Source organism: Syngnathus acus, chromosome 21 (genome assembly GCF_901709675.1).
Source record: "Syngnathus acus chromosome 21, fSynAcu1.2, whole genome shotgun sequence".
Classification (NCBI taxonomy): domain Eukaryota; kingdom Metazoa; phylum Chordata; class Actinopteri; order Syngnathiformes; family Syngnathidae; genus Syngnathus; species Syngnathus acus.
Window position 1 is genome coordinate 6,731,049 of NC_051105.1, and position 15,269 is coordinate 6,746,317.

The 15,269-nt window shown below is 44.4% G+C and overlaps 1 protein-coding gene across 3 annotated transcripts; it reads left to right on the forward strand.

Moving 5' to 3' along the window:
* The first annotated feature begins 530 nt into the window (after positions 1-530).
* Positions 531-15,099, forward strand: dop1b (DOP1 leucine zipper like protein B). 3 transcript variants are annotated; one of them, XM_037239432.1, is made up of 38 exons: positions 531-748; positions 2,836-3,014; positions 3,100-3,281; positions 3,363-3,533; positions 3,803-3,992; positions 4,088-4,186; positions 4,285-4,408; positions 4,527-4,636; positions 5,157-5,268; positions 5,349-5,469; positions 5,581-5,700; positions 5,785-5,890; positions 5,970-6,206; positions 6,346-6,632; positions 6,738-7,123; positions 7,203-7,474; positions 7,553-7,705; positions 7,798-7,889; positions 7,978-8,168; positions 8,478-10,008; positions 10,136-10,238; positions 10,317-10,508; positions 10,684-10,806; positions 10,878-11,012; positions 11,095-11,150; positions 11,224-11,328; positions 11,406-11,472; positions 11,560-11,719; positions 11,984-12,066; positions 12,443-12,552; positions 12,628-12,777; positions 12,924-12,985; positions 13,057-13,185; positions 13,341-13,477; positions 13,554-13,609; positions 13,694-13,837; positions 13,957-14,089; positions 14,167-14,424. In XM_037239432.1, the coding sequence occupies exons 2-38, from the start codon at positions 2,877-2,879 to the stop codon at positions 14,422-14,424; spliced, it is 6,825 nt and encodes a 2,274-aa protein (XP_037095327.1). In that variant the 5' UTR covers positions 531-748; positions 2,836-2,876. The 3 variants fall into 3 exon arrangements, with proteins under 3 accessions (XP_037095327.1, XP_037095329.1, XP_037095328.1); XM_037239434.1 differs by having other exon boundaries at positions 7,206-7,474; XM_037239433.1 differs by lacking the exon at positions 531-748 and having other exon boundaries at positions 2,877-3,014; positions 14,167-15,099.
* Positions 15,100-15,269: the final 170 nt, after the last annotated feature.

The following is a 15,269-nucleotide window of genomic DNA, read 5'->3' on the forward strand; positions in this document are numbered from 1 at the left end:
ACTTGTTGCACAATGTTCAATACAAAAATGATGCCATCCTAGTAATAGAATATTATTTTCATCCCGTGTATTTTTGTCCGCAGTAATTTTTCTTTTTGTGTGCCGTGCTTAGCTTTAACCTATTTTATATTTGCTGTTAAAATTCATACAGTATTACATTAAACGGTTTGAGTACGAAAAGACGAAAAATTAAACGCTTAAAGCGAAACAAAATAATAAAAATACTCTTAAAATTGTGTTAAATGAACGGTGTCGGTCCAATGGCTAGGTGAGAGGTTTGTAAACACGGCACATCCTGGAATGTACCATATTCGGGGGAGGGGTTATGACGGCGTGTTCTACTTCAAATTAAGGCTGTGTCCTTACAAAATGCTTTATCTTCTATTAAAAGGCGACAATAAATATAAAATGTTGGTGCCTTACATTTTGTTTGGTGGTTTTAATGTCGGATTTATTTTATAGTACTAGTCATCTGCTCATGCCACCCCTTGTGGACTCGGATATGGAACCGTCTGCTCGTCCACTGTGTATCAGCTGAGTTGAAGAATACCACCCAGTCATGACTGCCCCGATAGGAGCACTTCAGGGACGCTACTTTTGATGCGCTCATCTACTGGCGGAAACAAGCATATTTTACCTCTGTGTTTAAAAAAATATATACATTGAGGCGAAATCATGTAAATTGTCTCGTCTTCGTGCTTGGCTTCTTCGAAACGACTGAGCTTGCACGCAAACCGCGGTTTATTCGGTGAGTCATTTTATTGATGCACCTGATACACGGCTAGGTTAGCTTATGTATAGCCTTCTTTTATACGCTCCGAACATTCACTCACAATTATATGCGCTGAATGTATTTTTATGCTAGCTAAGCCTTCTACCGCAGTGTTCCTGTTATCTGCGGGAGTGGCGTTTTTCACCCCCCGATTAATCCACATTGCAGTTACATAATAGACTCAACTAGGGATGCTGCTATGTGGCCAAAAGCTTGTCTCATCATAATGAATATTGTGGACAAGTGCGGTGGGAATTTAGTGTCAGTCAGGTGACAATATCTGCTGCGTGGTGGTGTGGTCGTTGTGTCCTGAAACACTCAGGCATCTTTGAATTGATGGCAGTAGAAGCAAGCTGGCTAAACCGAGGCGTCAGGTTCAAACTTGGGTCCTTGATTGTATTGTTTTTAAATATCCTCCCTTGTCCTCACTCGGGTCACTGGTAAACTAAGATTTAAGTGACGTCATGAATTAATAACAATAATTGATCATTTAAGTATTATTTCAGATAGATCAAGTGTTTGCATCATGCAAATTGGATGGAACTTTCTTTGCTGATGATATCAAATACCATAAAACTACATAAGATATGCCAATAAACATAAAACAACAAAACTTTTGAATTCTTTGGGGGGTCAACAATGAGTTAACCCACTAGTGCTTGAAGGAGCATTAAAGTACAGATTGCAAATCCACAAACTGAAAATAAGGCATTTGATGAAACCCCAAGTTTTTATGAGCCAAACTGCATTTTTCTGACGTGATGCAATCACAAGAAAACTCTACACAGGCCGTAGCAGACATTTGACATGTACTTGTAGTACTCCGTGGTACTTCTGCTGCCCTTTATTATTTTATCAATAATACAGCTATCCATTTTCCATATTGCATATCCTCATTAGTATTGTGCATTAGCTGGAGTGTTTACCGGCTGACTTTGGGAAAGAGGCAGTGTCCACCTTCAACTGGTCAGCAAGGAACATATTAACAATCAATCATTCACACTCGCTTTCACAACTAATGAAAATTTATAAACGTGTTTATTTTGGGAGGGGGCAATTACGCTCGGAATTTGCTCTTTACTTCACGCTTGGTTCCCTTGCAGGTGTTCACTACATTGACGTTCGTGTAAATGTCATTCAATCGACTAATTGTGGAGGATTACACATCATCCATTTCTATTTCACAATGTCTGTCTCATAATCTTGTCCTTCTTCACACTCCAATTATGAAACCTTGACTTGTCTGTCTTTGGTGTTGCTGTTTGTTCCTTTGTCAAATTTTCCATGAAATTCAATTAGGTAATTTTTAGGCGCGCATAAACATTTCAAGTCATAAACAAGTTTCTCTGTTGTAAACAAAACCAGAGGGTGGCATGACAGTAATGAATTTAATATCATGTAGTTTAAGGGATTATTTTTTTTCCCCTCATGAATTCCATCGTCTATAGTTCGATTAGTCATGGTGTCATTTAATAAAAACACTTTGTCTTTCAATAGCCTCTAATTGCCAAGAATGTGTCTGTCAGAAGAAAACATCCCATTTGTGTCTTTGAATTGAATCTTCCAATTACTTACCCAAATTTGTTCAGGAAAAATACTGACTAAAAATAAATACAAATACTGAAGAAAAAAAACAACCAACAACCACTGTTTGGTTTGACGTTAAATTAGTTTAACCGGTTTTCCAAGATGGGATGGTTTGTCTTCTGAGGGCCATTCTGGACTTCTGAAAAACAAAGAATTATGGGGTTGAACATGAGAAATGAAAATGTTAGCAAGATATGTCTGCATGGCAATAAGCGGCATCAGTGGATAAACTTATGTCATGTCTCTTTCTGCATAGCTCATCCCCGCTAAGCCAAAGAGTCCAGATGTCCCTCTTTCTTTTCTAATCTTACACACACACACACACACACTCTTCTATCACATGCACTGCATAATTCCATTTACCATAAACAAGCCCCAGAGGCTTCTCAGAGAGACAACATGAGAAGTTGATTTTCATCCACGCCTAGTGGGGAGAAAAAAAAAAAAACTTTTGCGTGCCTTTGCTGTTTTTGCAGAAACATTATGAGAACATGCTGCCGCCCGACTGACTTGTGACATGGATCCCGAGGAAGTCGAACTGCAGAACGACTACCGCTACCGCAGCTACGCAGCAGTCATTGAGAAGGCGCTGCGAAACTTTGAATCGTCAAGCGAATGGGCGGATCTCATTTCCTCCTTGGGCAAGCTCAACAAGGTAGAAATTCCTGTTACACTACCCGATTTAAAATAATGTTTTTTGGAACCACAGCTTTTGCTAATTTCTTCTCACTCCCCGCCAGGCCCTACAGAGTAACCTCCGTTACTCCCTCCTTCCCAAGAGGCTCATCATCGGCAAACGTCTGGCCCAATGCCTGCACCCGGCCTTACCAAGCGGGGTGCACCTCAAGGCTCTGGAGACCTACGAGGTTATTTTCAAAATCATCGGGACAAAATGGCTGGCCAAGGATTTGTTCATTTACAGGTGAGTCGAAAAATTACGAGCGATAGCCTGAGGTGCTTTGTGAGTTTTGCTGTGACACATTTTATTTTTCTGTATTCTTAGCTCCGGCTTGTTTCCGCTATTGGGGCATGCAGCCATGGCAGTGAAGCCTGTCCTGCTGACGCTGTACGAGCGTTACTATCTGCCTCTGCAGAGGGCTTTACTTCCCAGTCTTCAGGCCTTCATAACAGGACTGCTGCCTGGCCTGGAGGAGGGACTGGAGGTCAATGACAGGTATAGTGGACCAGGCTCCTATTTAGGTCTGGATGAAATTAAAAAGTCCGATTTTTATTTGTTTTTTTATTTTAAACATAAAATTTTTTATTTTTTTTTATTTTTTATATCTGTTTATATTATTTTTCCTGATATAAAATTCTATGTCAGAAAAAAACTCTAATAATAATAATTGTATTAATCGCCCAGCCTAGTCTTAGGTATAAATTATAAACGTATTTTAATGAACAATTTTTTTCTGGGTCTGTTTTGTCTCTTTGTTTGTCCAGGACTGATGCCCTGCTGCTGAAGTTGTCCCTGCTGGTGGGACAGCAGGTGTTCTATGGAGCGCTGTGGGGTTCTATTCTGGTCAGTCCTTCGGTGCGACTGCCCGCTACCGTCTTCATCGTCGCGCACTTTGACCGCACCTTGCCCCTGCAACAGCAGAAACACATGCTCGGCTATGACCATCGCCTGGTGGTAAGCGTTTCTCTCCTTGGTCATGAATTCATTCAGCAGTTCAATGAGGTCAGCTTTTGTTTGTTTGTTTACCCCTTATGCTTGTCTTTGTCTAGATGAAGTCTGTGTATCTTTCCCTGCAAGACTCAAATGTACTGGTTCAGAGGAACATGCTGGAAATCCTGCTCTTCTTTTTTCCCTTGGCCACATCCCTGGTAAACAAACTCGAAACCACATTTTCTGATTAACACCAGTCTGCACGCTGTGTATGTCTACACGCTTTTTTTTTTCTTTCTTTCTATGGTTGGTTCAGGACCCTTCAGAGGCCAGCATCGTAATGAGCATTGAGGACATGACCGCAGTGGTTTCTGCTGCTTCACTTACATTACTCCGCAGAGACATGTCACTCAACAGGCGCCTCTATGCATGGCTCCTAGGTAAACTGATCATGAGAAAGTCCGAAGTGCTCACTCACTACCTGTGTCGTAGTGTTTGGTCGATTTCTGGTTGTCTCACTTGACTGCACTCTTTTATTTTCTGTCCCCCTCCCCTCAGGCACAGACATTAAAGGGGAAATGGTTGCTCCGCATCCAACCATGTCTTCTTCGGCAGAGGAACATATGGTGTTTTACTTCAACACATACTCCAAGGACCTTATTGTGCAGGTAGCTCACACTTTTTGAGTTGTATCTAAACAAGTGAGGGTATCGCGGAATTGGTATTTATCGGCTACGTGTATGGATTGGATTTATTAATTGCACATGAATGAAAATTCTGATAAGGCTAGGTCCTTCCCACTTTCTAAAAAAGCTAATAAGCACAATTGGATGTAATCATCCAATTACTTGGCACTATGAATCTGCTTTTATGGACAGGAAGGTGTGTATAGAACAATACTGTCACCTAGTGGCGTTTGATAGGTATTGTTGGGGTTTATATTCCAGAGGTGGGAAGTAATGAGCTACATTTTTGCCACATTGAATTTACTCAATTAATGTTTTGGTTGAGTGATACTGTTGTGCAATATTTTAATTTGCATATTCTCATTTTACATTTTTGTCTATTTCTTATGAGTTTGCTATTTACGTTTGTCACGCGTGTTGTACTGTATTTGCATACTGATTTACTCATGTTTGTTTCTCACTTGTTACTCTCCTTCCCATCTGGCCGTGTCCTTGCCTTCAGGGTCTGATTAGCATTCTCAAACAGAAGAATGTGCAGAGCAAACCGGAGAATGTGATTGGCTACCTCAGGCCTTTTCGCATCATTATTAGTTTGCTGGATAAACCAGAATTAGGTAAGTCCGTCACTTAAAGACATTAAAATAATGAATTATGGCTTGTTTTTAAGAGTACTTACTGTGGTATCTGTGTCCAGGTCCCGCGGTCCTGAGCTGTGTGCTGTTGGAGGTGGTCCGAGCTTTTTACAGCTACTGTCGAGAGATGCTGGGTGATGATGCTTTCATCAGCTCAAGGCTCTCCGGCAACCAGTTAGCTAGGTGAGGGCAGCAGAGACAACTATCAGAACAGTCACAATATTTTTACCAGCAGTATCTGTACGACGTGGAGTTTGTTCCATATAGATGTTTGTCCTTGTTGAATTTTCACAGCATGATAAAAGAGAACAAGAATGCTTCGGAGATCATCAAGACAATGAATATGCTCGTGAGCTCCATGAACAGTGATTACCTTTGGGATTACATGACCGAGTGCTTCTGCAAGTCTCTCAGGCGAGACACACAGTTTCATTGTTACAGTTATTGAATGAGCTCTTGTTTACTGAACTTTTTTTTTTTTTTCCCTCATACTTGTAGTGACGTGGGCGAGCCACCAAAGCCTCAGCGTGACAGCAGTTGTCCCGCTGCCTCTGTCACAGAGATGTCAAACCTTATCATTTTTCTGCTTGATGTTCTTCCCCTGGTAAAGAATTTCTAGTTGTCAACGGCAACATGACATGTTCATAAAGAGTCATTTTCTTAATCCTTTTCTTCGTTCCAAGGAGCTCCATGCTGATATCCAGTCCCACTTCCTTCCTGAGATGTTGGGCACGATGCTGCGGTCTGTGCATGACCACATGGAATTTGTTCGCTTGGAGGATGTCACACAGGGCCTGCGTGCGTGCTTCAAGGTCCTGAGTAAGATCCAGATGCCTGTGGCGTTCATGGACTTTGAGACAGAAGCCCACACAAAAGAGATGGAGGTACAAGCGCAAGAAGAAGATGAAAGGATTACTCAGGTAGAGGTTTGACCATTCGCTCAAGACAAATCAGTCAAAACTTACATAGTGTGATTAAGAAAAGAAAAAAAAAAAAAATGTGTCTTTTATACAGCAATTTATATGGCTCCCTTACTTTTTAAATTCTACTTCTCTCCAGGATTTAGAGAAGGTAGGAGAGAAAGAAGACAGTGTCGCAGAAGGCAACGGTCACCACGGAGACGACGAGCCGAACGGAGATGCGGATGAGGCCGAGCCTGCAGAGGAAGCCTACCCGACACTCCGCTCAGAGGACAGCGGGCTGGGCATCAGTGCATCGCCATCCGAGCAGCAACTTCCACCCTCCATGATCTCCGGCGGGAATGGAAATGGGGTGTGGAGAAGGGGTGGTAGTGTCGACACCACAACCCAATGTCTGCAGGACATCCTCGCTTTTGTAGCCATGAGGTAAACTACCTGTTATTTGACAACAAAATAAAAAATGTAAATGTAAAACCCGCCAAGTGTTTTCCAGGTGAATGAATCTAAACAAAAAGAAATTCTGTGTTGTAGACACCTGCTGGTACAGGTGGAGGATGTTACAGCACAGGACGGAAAGCCCAAGACTGACGTTCCAACTGCACCTGTGGAGAATAACACTTTATTACGAAGCATAGGCGGACTGGAAATTAAAGACAAACTCGCAGAGCTGTTCACCCCAAGCAAGTCAAAACATCAGCACGCATCTGAGGTCCAACAAGCAGAAAAGAAAAAAGAGCCCGGCACTTGTCTGGACTGGGCTGCTGGGTACCGGCCGCGAAGCAAAGCCGAGATCAACGAGGCGTGTCGGCAGGCCTTCACTGCCACATGCCACCTGCTTCTGGAGTGCACCACCTTCCCTGTTTACCTAAGCGAAGAGGAGGCCCTGGCTCAACACACGGACATGTTTGACCAAGCAGGTTAGGTTTTCCTCTCCTACTTGGCTCTCAACCACAGCGGAAGCCTCGGCTGCGTTCAAATGCTTTTTGTGCTTCGCAGGAGGTGACAAGAAACGTTTGTCTGTTTGGCTGAGGTCTTTGATGACACTGTGCTGCATGTCAAGGGACTACAAAATCCAGCACACTGCAATATCCTCTCTGTTGGAGCTCATTAACTACTCCCAGTCCCTAGCACTGGTCATCCAGGACAAGCGAAGGCGCTACCAGACCTGCGACGCCAATCCGCTGAGCGGGCAGCTGCAGATGATCACCGTGCCCCCGATTTATCCCGCTGTGCTTTGCAACATAGAAGAGGACACTGACTTTTACCAGGTTAAAGGAAATGTTTGCGTTTGCCCCAAAATCTCAATAACATACTGAAGATATTCTCATTTTGTGCCGTGCTGTCAGAGGCTGGCCGTGGTGCTTTGGAGCCAGCTGGACACAGAGCGTCGAGAGCAGCACACCGCCTGCGTCGAGCTCTTTTACCGTCTTCACTGTTTGGCTCCGTCAGGGACCGTCTGCGAAGACATTATCTGCCAGGCGCTGTCGCACAGCGAGAAGGTGAAAATACCTGTCGAACCACCACTCATGCTTGTGATGACATAAGGAAATACAAGAAAACTAAACACCGGCTCTCGTACGGCCCGGCCCAGGCTGTTCGGCTCGAAGCCCTGCATCGCTTCTCGATCCTCTGGCACTTGACCCGCGAGATCCACTTAAACAGGAACTGCCGCTCTTTTGACAGGTTAGTGTTGCCAATATTTGGTCAAATGTGGAGCCCTGTATTCTTTCCAATTGGCCTTTAATCCCAAATGTGCTTCTCTCTTTTTCAGGTCGCTGTGTGTTGTCGTGGAGAGTCTCAGCTGCACGGACGGCTCAATAAGTGCAGCTGCACAGTGCTGGCTAGCACGAGCTCTGTCCCTCAACGACGTGAACCGGATCCTAGAGCCCATCCTGCTCTTGCTGCTTCACCCGTCCACTCAGCGCTGCTCCATTCAGGCCATCAAACAAAATGTCACAGCTGGTTAGTCTGTTAGCCTCTGTTGTGTTAACACAAGGTCTGTTTCACCTGTTTGCTGTTTCTGAAATTCCCTAGATTGCTACAAAATGGTGACAAAGATAAAAAAATAAAAATGAATGCTACCTAGCACTACTTTTGTCTAATAGAAGAGTAATGCGGCCAAGCCGCCTGTTAGACAGGACTTTGGTATATGGGCATGTACACAGGCACACTTTTTAGTTTAAACTCCTAATATGAGAAATTATTTACATTTCTCGAGTGGGCTTCAAATACTTGAATAATATACTTGATATGTTTTTATCCCTTTCACAGGCAACCTCAAGATTCTAAATAACAGAAGTCGTTTGTCTGCCAAAGCAGCGGATGCCCTGGATACTGAAAGCAAGATCCTGAATCTCCGAAATGTCATAGACCGAGAATCCCTCTGGCTACAATTAGACAGCGGCGTCGAGTTGTCCAATCTAGGCGACGCTTTGATAGCATCCAGGAGCGAGAGCGAAGAGACAGAGGAGGAGGACAGAGAGGAAGACGAAGACGAGGCCGTCAAGAGCGAGCACACGGAATCGGCCGACACCAGCGGCGCCCAAGTGTCTACGGAGAATTCCGGCTCTGCCACTGAGGATGGAGGACTGGTCAACGGCCTGCAAAGAGTAGAGTCCGAGCGTACGCTGGCGTCCGATTCGCTGTCGAGCGAGGATGACGAGGATCTGGAGTTGGAGGCTATGGCCAGATCTCGTCTGTTAAAACAAGAGCGTGAGAAGAAAGAGGCCATTGGTTCACTGTTCCATCATGTGCTTCTGTATCAGACGGCGGGCGGTTGGCGCCATCTGCTCCAAGGCTTGGCGCTGCTCGACAGTCTGCTGAGAAGCAGCACCGAGTGTCCTCTAGTGGAGGCGCTCTCCTCCACCTCTCTGGACACCAGCTCTGCCGCACACCTAAACCTGGTTTCCAACCTCCTGCAGCGCCACGAGCAAGCTCAGGATGGCTTGAACTTCTACGGCGGTTTACTTTCCCCTTCGTCCTCCCGCTCCACGCCCCCTTCTCTGCTCATCGAGCTGCTGATGAACTTGTGCCTGCGATTCCTCCGCTCCCATTACTTGTCCTACCAGAGCCTCGGACCTCTCGACTTGCAGGGCAATCGAGACGTTCAGGTGAAGAGCGTGGAAGTGCTGACGCGTATGGTGAACCAGCTCACTTGCATGGCACAAGGAAAGGAGAGCAGCCTGGAGCACATTCGCACACTACTCGCTGGTTGTAAAGTGCAGCAATATGCTTTACTTACACTTTCAGCTTCTATGTATATAAGCCAAAGAGGAACGGACAAGGGAACATCCAAGGGTCATGAGATGTTGGATGAAGAAGGCGGACTATCAGAGGAGAGTCTTGTGAACGTCGGGAAAGGAGAAGGGCAGGAGCAATATCCATTACAGATGGAATTGCTCAAACTCCTTCAGGCTCTCATAATCTTGGAGTACCACGTGTGGCCCAGTGGCGCTGGATCCGGCGGGACTTCCGGTCAACCGGCGGAATCCCCGACCGGCAGTAACCCACTTACCCGGGGTTGGCAAACGGCCGTCCTGTTCCAGCAGTCCATCAAGGCAGCCCAGTACGTCCAAAGCCACCCCATCACCGCCCAGGGAATGTTCATTTCCGCCGCTGCCAGGGCTCTGCAGGCGCAATACGGCTATGCCATGCATCCCCACTGGGTGGCGCTGCTGTGCTCCTCCCTGCCTTACTTGGGCCGCTCATTGGGCATCGTTGTGGCTCCCCTCATCAATCAAATTTGCAGGAACTTGGATGAACTGGTGAAGCTTTATGAGCATGATGGGAGAACAAATCAGAGGTAAAGAGAGACTCCAGCATACCCATGACCCAAATGATCACAAATACCTAAAGATGGAGTCAATATTGTACAACATATGGCCAGTTAGACTTCAACTCCATTTTTTGAAATGCAATTTTTTCTTTAGTGTAACTGGAAGAAGACGGGAGAACATTGCACCAGACTACCTTCTGACCCTTCTAGAAGGCTTGACCACCATTACACACTACTGTCTTCTGGACAACAAGAGGGTGAGTCTCATGGATAGCGTACAAGCAATTATGTCCAAGACCACTTTTTTGGTAATACATTTTTGTCTGTCTCGTCAGACCTCGGTTGCCTGCGATTCCGTCGACATCCGTAACGCACGCAGCGCCGTGCTGGAAGCGCTGCCGTGCATGCTCAATAGCATGGCGTTGCTATGGGGAGTGGTTCTGAAGGAAGAGCTCCACAAACGGGGGGCGTCCGACTCGACGCAAAGCAGCACGCACAGTTCATCTGTCTTCTTTAAGAGCACCAAGGTGTGTTGCTTTATGCTCATATATATCGTAAAGTTCAGACAACTGCAGCTTTTTTTGTTGTATGTATCCACCTTTTTTGTAATCACATTTGTAAACATACTCATTAGAACTCATTTGCACATGTTAAATGCAGTCGAAAATTTTACCAAATATTGCCATGTGCTTCCTTGCTTAGATTTTACGTCAGCGGATATTACAGTTCTTGCTTCCTCTGACTGGCCAATATGGGATTCCGCTAATGGCTTCACTGGGAGCAGCCTGGAGTAACAGGAAGAGTAAAAGGAGAAACACAACCAATGTAAGAACTGCAATGTTTCGAGGCACCTGCAACAATTGACAGGATTGACAGTCCTTGATTTTTCTTTTTAGGTTTTACCTGTGGCCAACGAGTCTCATCTGACAATTGTAGAGCTGGTGAAATCATTGAACACCTTGCACACAGACATAATCTTGCAGTTGGTCAAGGAAGTGGTCAAAAAGCCACACCAGCTCAAAGGGGATCAGGTACAAAAGAAAAAACAATTGGTTAGATATTGCATTATTTGCCAAGTTTTTCTAAAAAAAACAACTGTCTGCTCTGAATTAGAAGTCAACCCTGGTAGACATCCCCATACTGCAGTTCACTTACACTTACATCAAGAGGTTAGTAGAAAACACCATACCGTTTTTTTTTTTTTTTAATTAATTATTTTAATTGATTTACTGTAAATAATAGTGTTACAGCACAAGCCTTGCAGGAGAACATTGCCCCTCTCCTCAGTCTGCTACGGGAGTCCGTCCCACTGAACCTGGCTCCCCCTGGCCACTTCTTACTCCTGGGGTTAGTTTTTGCGCCGATATTTACTCTTACATTTGGTTACGATTGCCTTCTGCTTCAATGACATTTGTCACCTGCAGCATCCTCAATGAAGTTGTCAACCGACTCCCCAACTTGGACAATAAGAAGGACACACGAGATCTGCAGGTTTGAAGATAATCCGGCGTTCCAGCACTTAAGTAACAAATGAGGGGAAACTGGCGGGATTGATTGTATTGGTAACAATTGGCGCAGGAGGTTACTCAGCGCATCCTGGAGGGCGTGGGTGGAATCGCGGGTTCGTCTCTCGAGCAGACCAGTTGGCTGAGCCGCAGCCTGGAGGTCAAAGTGCAGCCGCAGGTGTGCGCTGAAACGGACGAGCCGGATGACGTGGATACGGACGCCGATCACTGTGGTAACTTAACACTTATCTGCCTGCAGAAAATTCAACCCAAAATATTTTGAATGAGCGGTTATTGCACTGACAACAAATATGAACCTTTTTCTGTGTGTCTTAAGACTTGAGAATATTTGTTGTTTATAACTCAATGGCTGCATTACTAATCAAGAATTATCTTCTTAGTTAGAGCATAAGGAGGTTTTTTTTTTGGTAGCGCTGCTTCAAACTTGAAAACCCAATTTCGTACAAAGAGGAGCTAATTATTTTTCCTCCCGACAGAGTCGATGGCTCAAGCCAGCACCATGGTTTCATCCTCGGCTCCCTCAGTGTACAGCGTGCAGGCCCTTGTGCTCCTGGCAGAGGTATGTTTTATGTCATACTAAACGTGTGGACATTATTGTTGGTCCCTTTCAGGTGAGGAAAAAAAAAGAAAAAACTAAAAATTTGGCACTGGAATAATGATTCCCGGTGGCCATGGCAACCCTGTTGTAGGACACCATGGACAAAACTGGCAGCGAAGAGAGTTTCAATAACTACGAGTGTGTTTGCAAATTGAATCTGTTTTGCATTCTACCGATTTTATTTCTTTCTTTTTATGAATATTCAATCGACTGCCAAAATCCATAAAACATTTTTTACACTTGAGTTACACTTGTAAATGTTACACTTACAAATGTATCCCCCATTGTAAATTTTCATAATAATGAATCATCTCGCTCTCTCACTCTCACTGTGCAGGTCTTGGCACCACTTCTTGATATGGTGTACCGCAGTGACGAGAAGGAGAAAGCGGTGCCTCTCATTTCTCGTCTCATGTACTATGTTTTCCCCTACTTGAAGAATCACAGGTATCACTCTTACCTCCCTAGTGCCGGCACTTTATGATGATTCAATGCTGAAATGAAGTTCTCCTTTGGTTGTAGTGCCTACAACATGCCCAGCTTTGAGGCAGGAGCCCAGCTGTTGAGCAGCCTGAGTGGCTATGCCTACACAAAGAGAGCCTGGAGGAAAGAAGTCTTTGAGCTTTTCATGGATCCACTTTTCTTCACTATGGATGCCTCCTGTGCACCCAGGTAAGTGGGATTGCAAAACGTATTACTTGAATGTCTTTCAGTTTGTTTTTTTTATTTCCCATTCCCCCCCATAATGTTTACTTAATGGTATGATGCTACATCGATAATGCTCGATGGATCTCCTTTGTGTTGTGTGTTCCATCCAGTTGGAAAGCCATAATCGACCACTTGCTGACTCACGAGAAGACCATGTTTAAAGACCTCATGAGTGAGTACACGCAGCTTGATGACAGATGAAGACAATTGTGTGAACGCCACAATTGTTTTTGGTTATCGCAGGCATGCAGAGTGGCTCCCTGAAGCTGTTTGCCAATGTCGAGCAGAAACCAATGCTCCTCAAGCGCCAGGCGTTCGCAATGTTCAGTGGGGAACTCGATCAGTATCATCTCTATCTACCCCTCATCCAAGGTGTTGTTTCTGAAAAATGATCCAATTATTTTGTTTGGCTTTTTTTATGCATTTTAAACTCATTGTTATTATTACCGTAATCATCTTTCTAAGTGAGCAAACCTTTACATTTCCAACTGATGAGTCGTGATAATAGCAAAATTGTTTCCTCCCAGAACGCCTCACGGAAGCCTTACGAATGAATCCCAGCCCCGCTGTTTCCGCTCAGATATTCCTGATGTTCCGTGTTCTCCTGCTGCGGATTTCGTCTCAGCACCTGACATCTCTTTGGCCGATCATGGTCACAGAGCTGGTAAATATTTCAACGATCTTCACTCACAGCCCACACAGTATAAAAATTGTAATAACTCCTACCTTGTTGTTTCCAGATTCGCACGTTTTCACGTCTCGAGAAAGCTCTGCTGGTGGATAAAGATGTCTCAAAGTGAGCTCACAATTATTATTTACCAATCCTGACCATGTCGGTATGGATAACTGCTCTAAATAAACGAATAAACTGTGCTCCCAGGCTGACTAAAGTCGTACGTGGAGCCCTGGACAGAAACGCTCCTGTGAATTTCTCCCAGGCAGAGTTGGACATGTACCTGTCAGCTTGCAAGTTTCTGGACACATCCTTAGCCTTCCCCCCGGAGAAAATACCAATCTTTCAGATGTAAGCGATCTTCGTGTTCTGTTGTTCCAAGTTATGAGATTAAGTTCAGGGAAAATGTCTTCGAGCAATATGGTATTTCTTAAAATGCAAATAATAAAGATGCCACATTCTTTGTGTAGGTATCGCTGGGCGTTTGTTCCAGAAGTAGACGTGAACCACTACAGCGGTCCGGAAAGTGCGCTGATAGAGGGCGAACAGGAGTGCAAGCCCCACGTTGTCCGAGTCCTGGAAGGCATACAACAACGCTATGGGGTAAAATCACATATTGATCGCTTCTTTGTTGATAAATCCAAAAACACTTCACTGAGTTTTGTCCACCTATTTTGCAGGCAAGCAACGGGCTGAGTGAGGAATCTTCTACCGAGCACCTGGAATTCCCACTCCTCACCCAGTGTTCCTTGTCCTCCATCACACACTTGTTGCCTTTCCTTTTCACCCTGTGCTGTTCCTTCCAGGGCCCTCCCATTCACAGCCACTCACCGGCCCCGGTTCAAGTAGCAGACTACCCTGCAGCTAATTCAGACGCCGTGTTGGACAGGCTTGAGTGTATCATTGAGGAAGAGTTCCTGGACGACATGGAGAATTGAGTGGAATGGAACTCCATTCCAAGTGCATGAGTGTTAACTGCTACTTATGAAAGTTGGCTTGGAATTTCTTTTAAATGTTTTAACAAATCTGCACATAAATACACCGAATCTATATTTAAAAAGCAGAAAGGCTGTGCGGTAAACTACTCCATTGGGCTTTTTAGGTTAAATATATTTAGTCAGCATATGTCACAAATGACCATCTAGAATGTTGCCCTCACCTATGTTTTTTTTTTTTTTAAATGGAACCAATGGGGATTTGTTCTCAAAATGATCGCATAGTTGTATTTTGGCCACTCACACCTTTAAATTGTGGTGTTGGAGTGTGTGCACCTTTTGAATATTCTGTATCCGTGTACTTGAATGCAAATTGTGAGAGCCACCAGATTTCGAGACTAAACATTCATGTTCTAATGTCTGACCGTGAGAATGTTCTGTTTTATCTCGAGGAATCTATATCTCTTGATTGTTTTTGGACCTCAAACCCCCTAGTTAATACTTAGATTTTATGTTGTTTACATGCCATTAGGGGTATTAAGGGAAATCCGTTGTAAGTGTTCCAAGACAGTTTTTACAAATTCTTGCTATCTTTTACCCTTGTCTATGTTAAAATGTCATTGTTTAAATTATTCCAAATGTTGAAAGGATCTTGTCAAATAAAAAAACGTTATAAATGAAGTAGTGATGTCTTTTTTTAAGCCGAGGGAGGGCAACTATTGCCAAGCACAGTTCAACATCACCTGTGTGTGTGTATGTGTGTCAGAGTCAGCTTTATTGTCAATTCCTTCATGCTAAGACACACAAAGAAACCGAAATACCGTTCCCCCTATCCCACGGTGACGAGA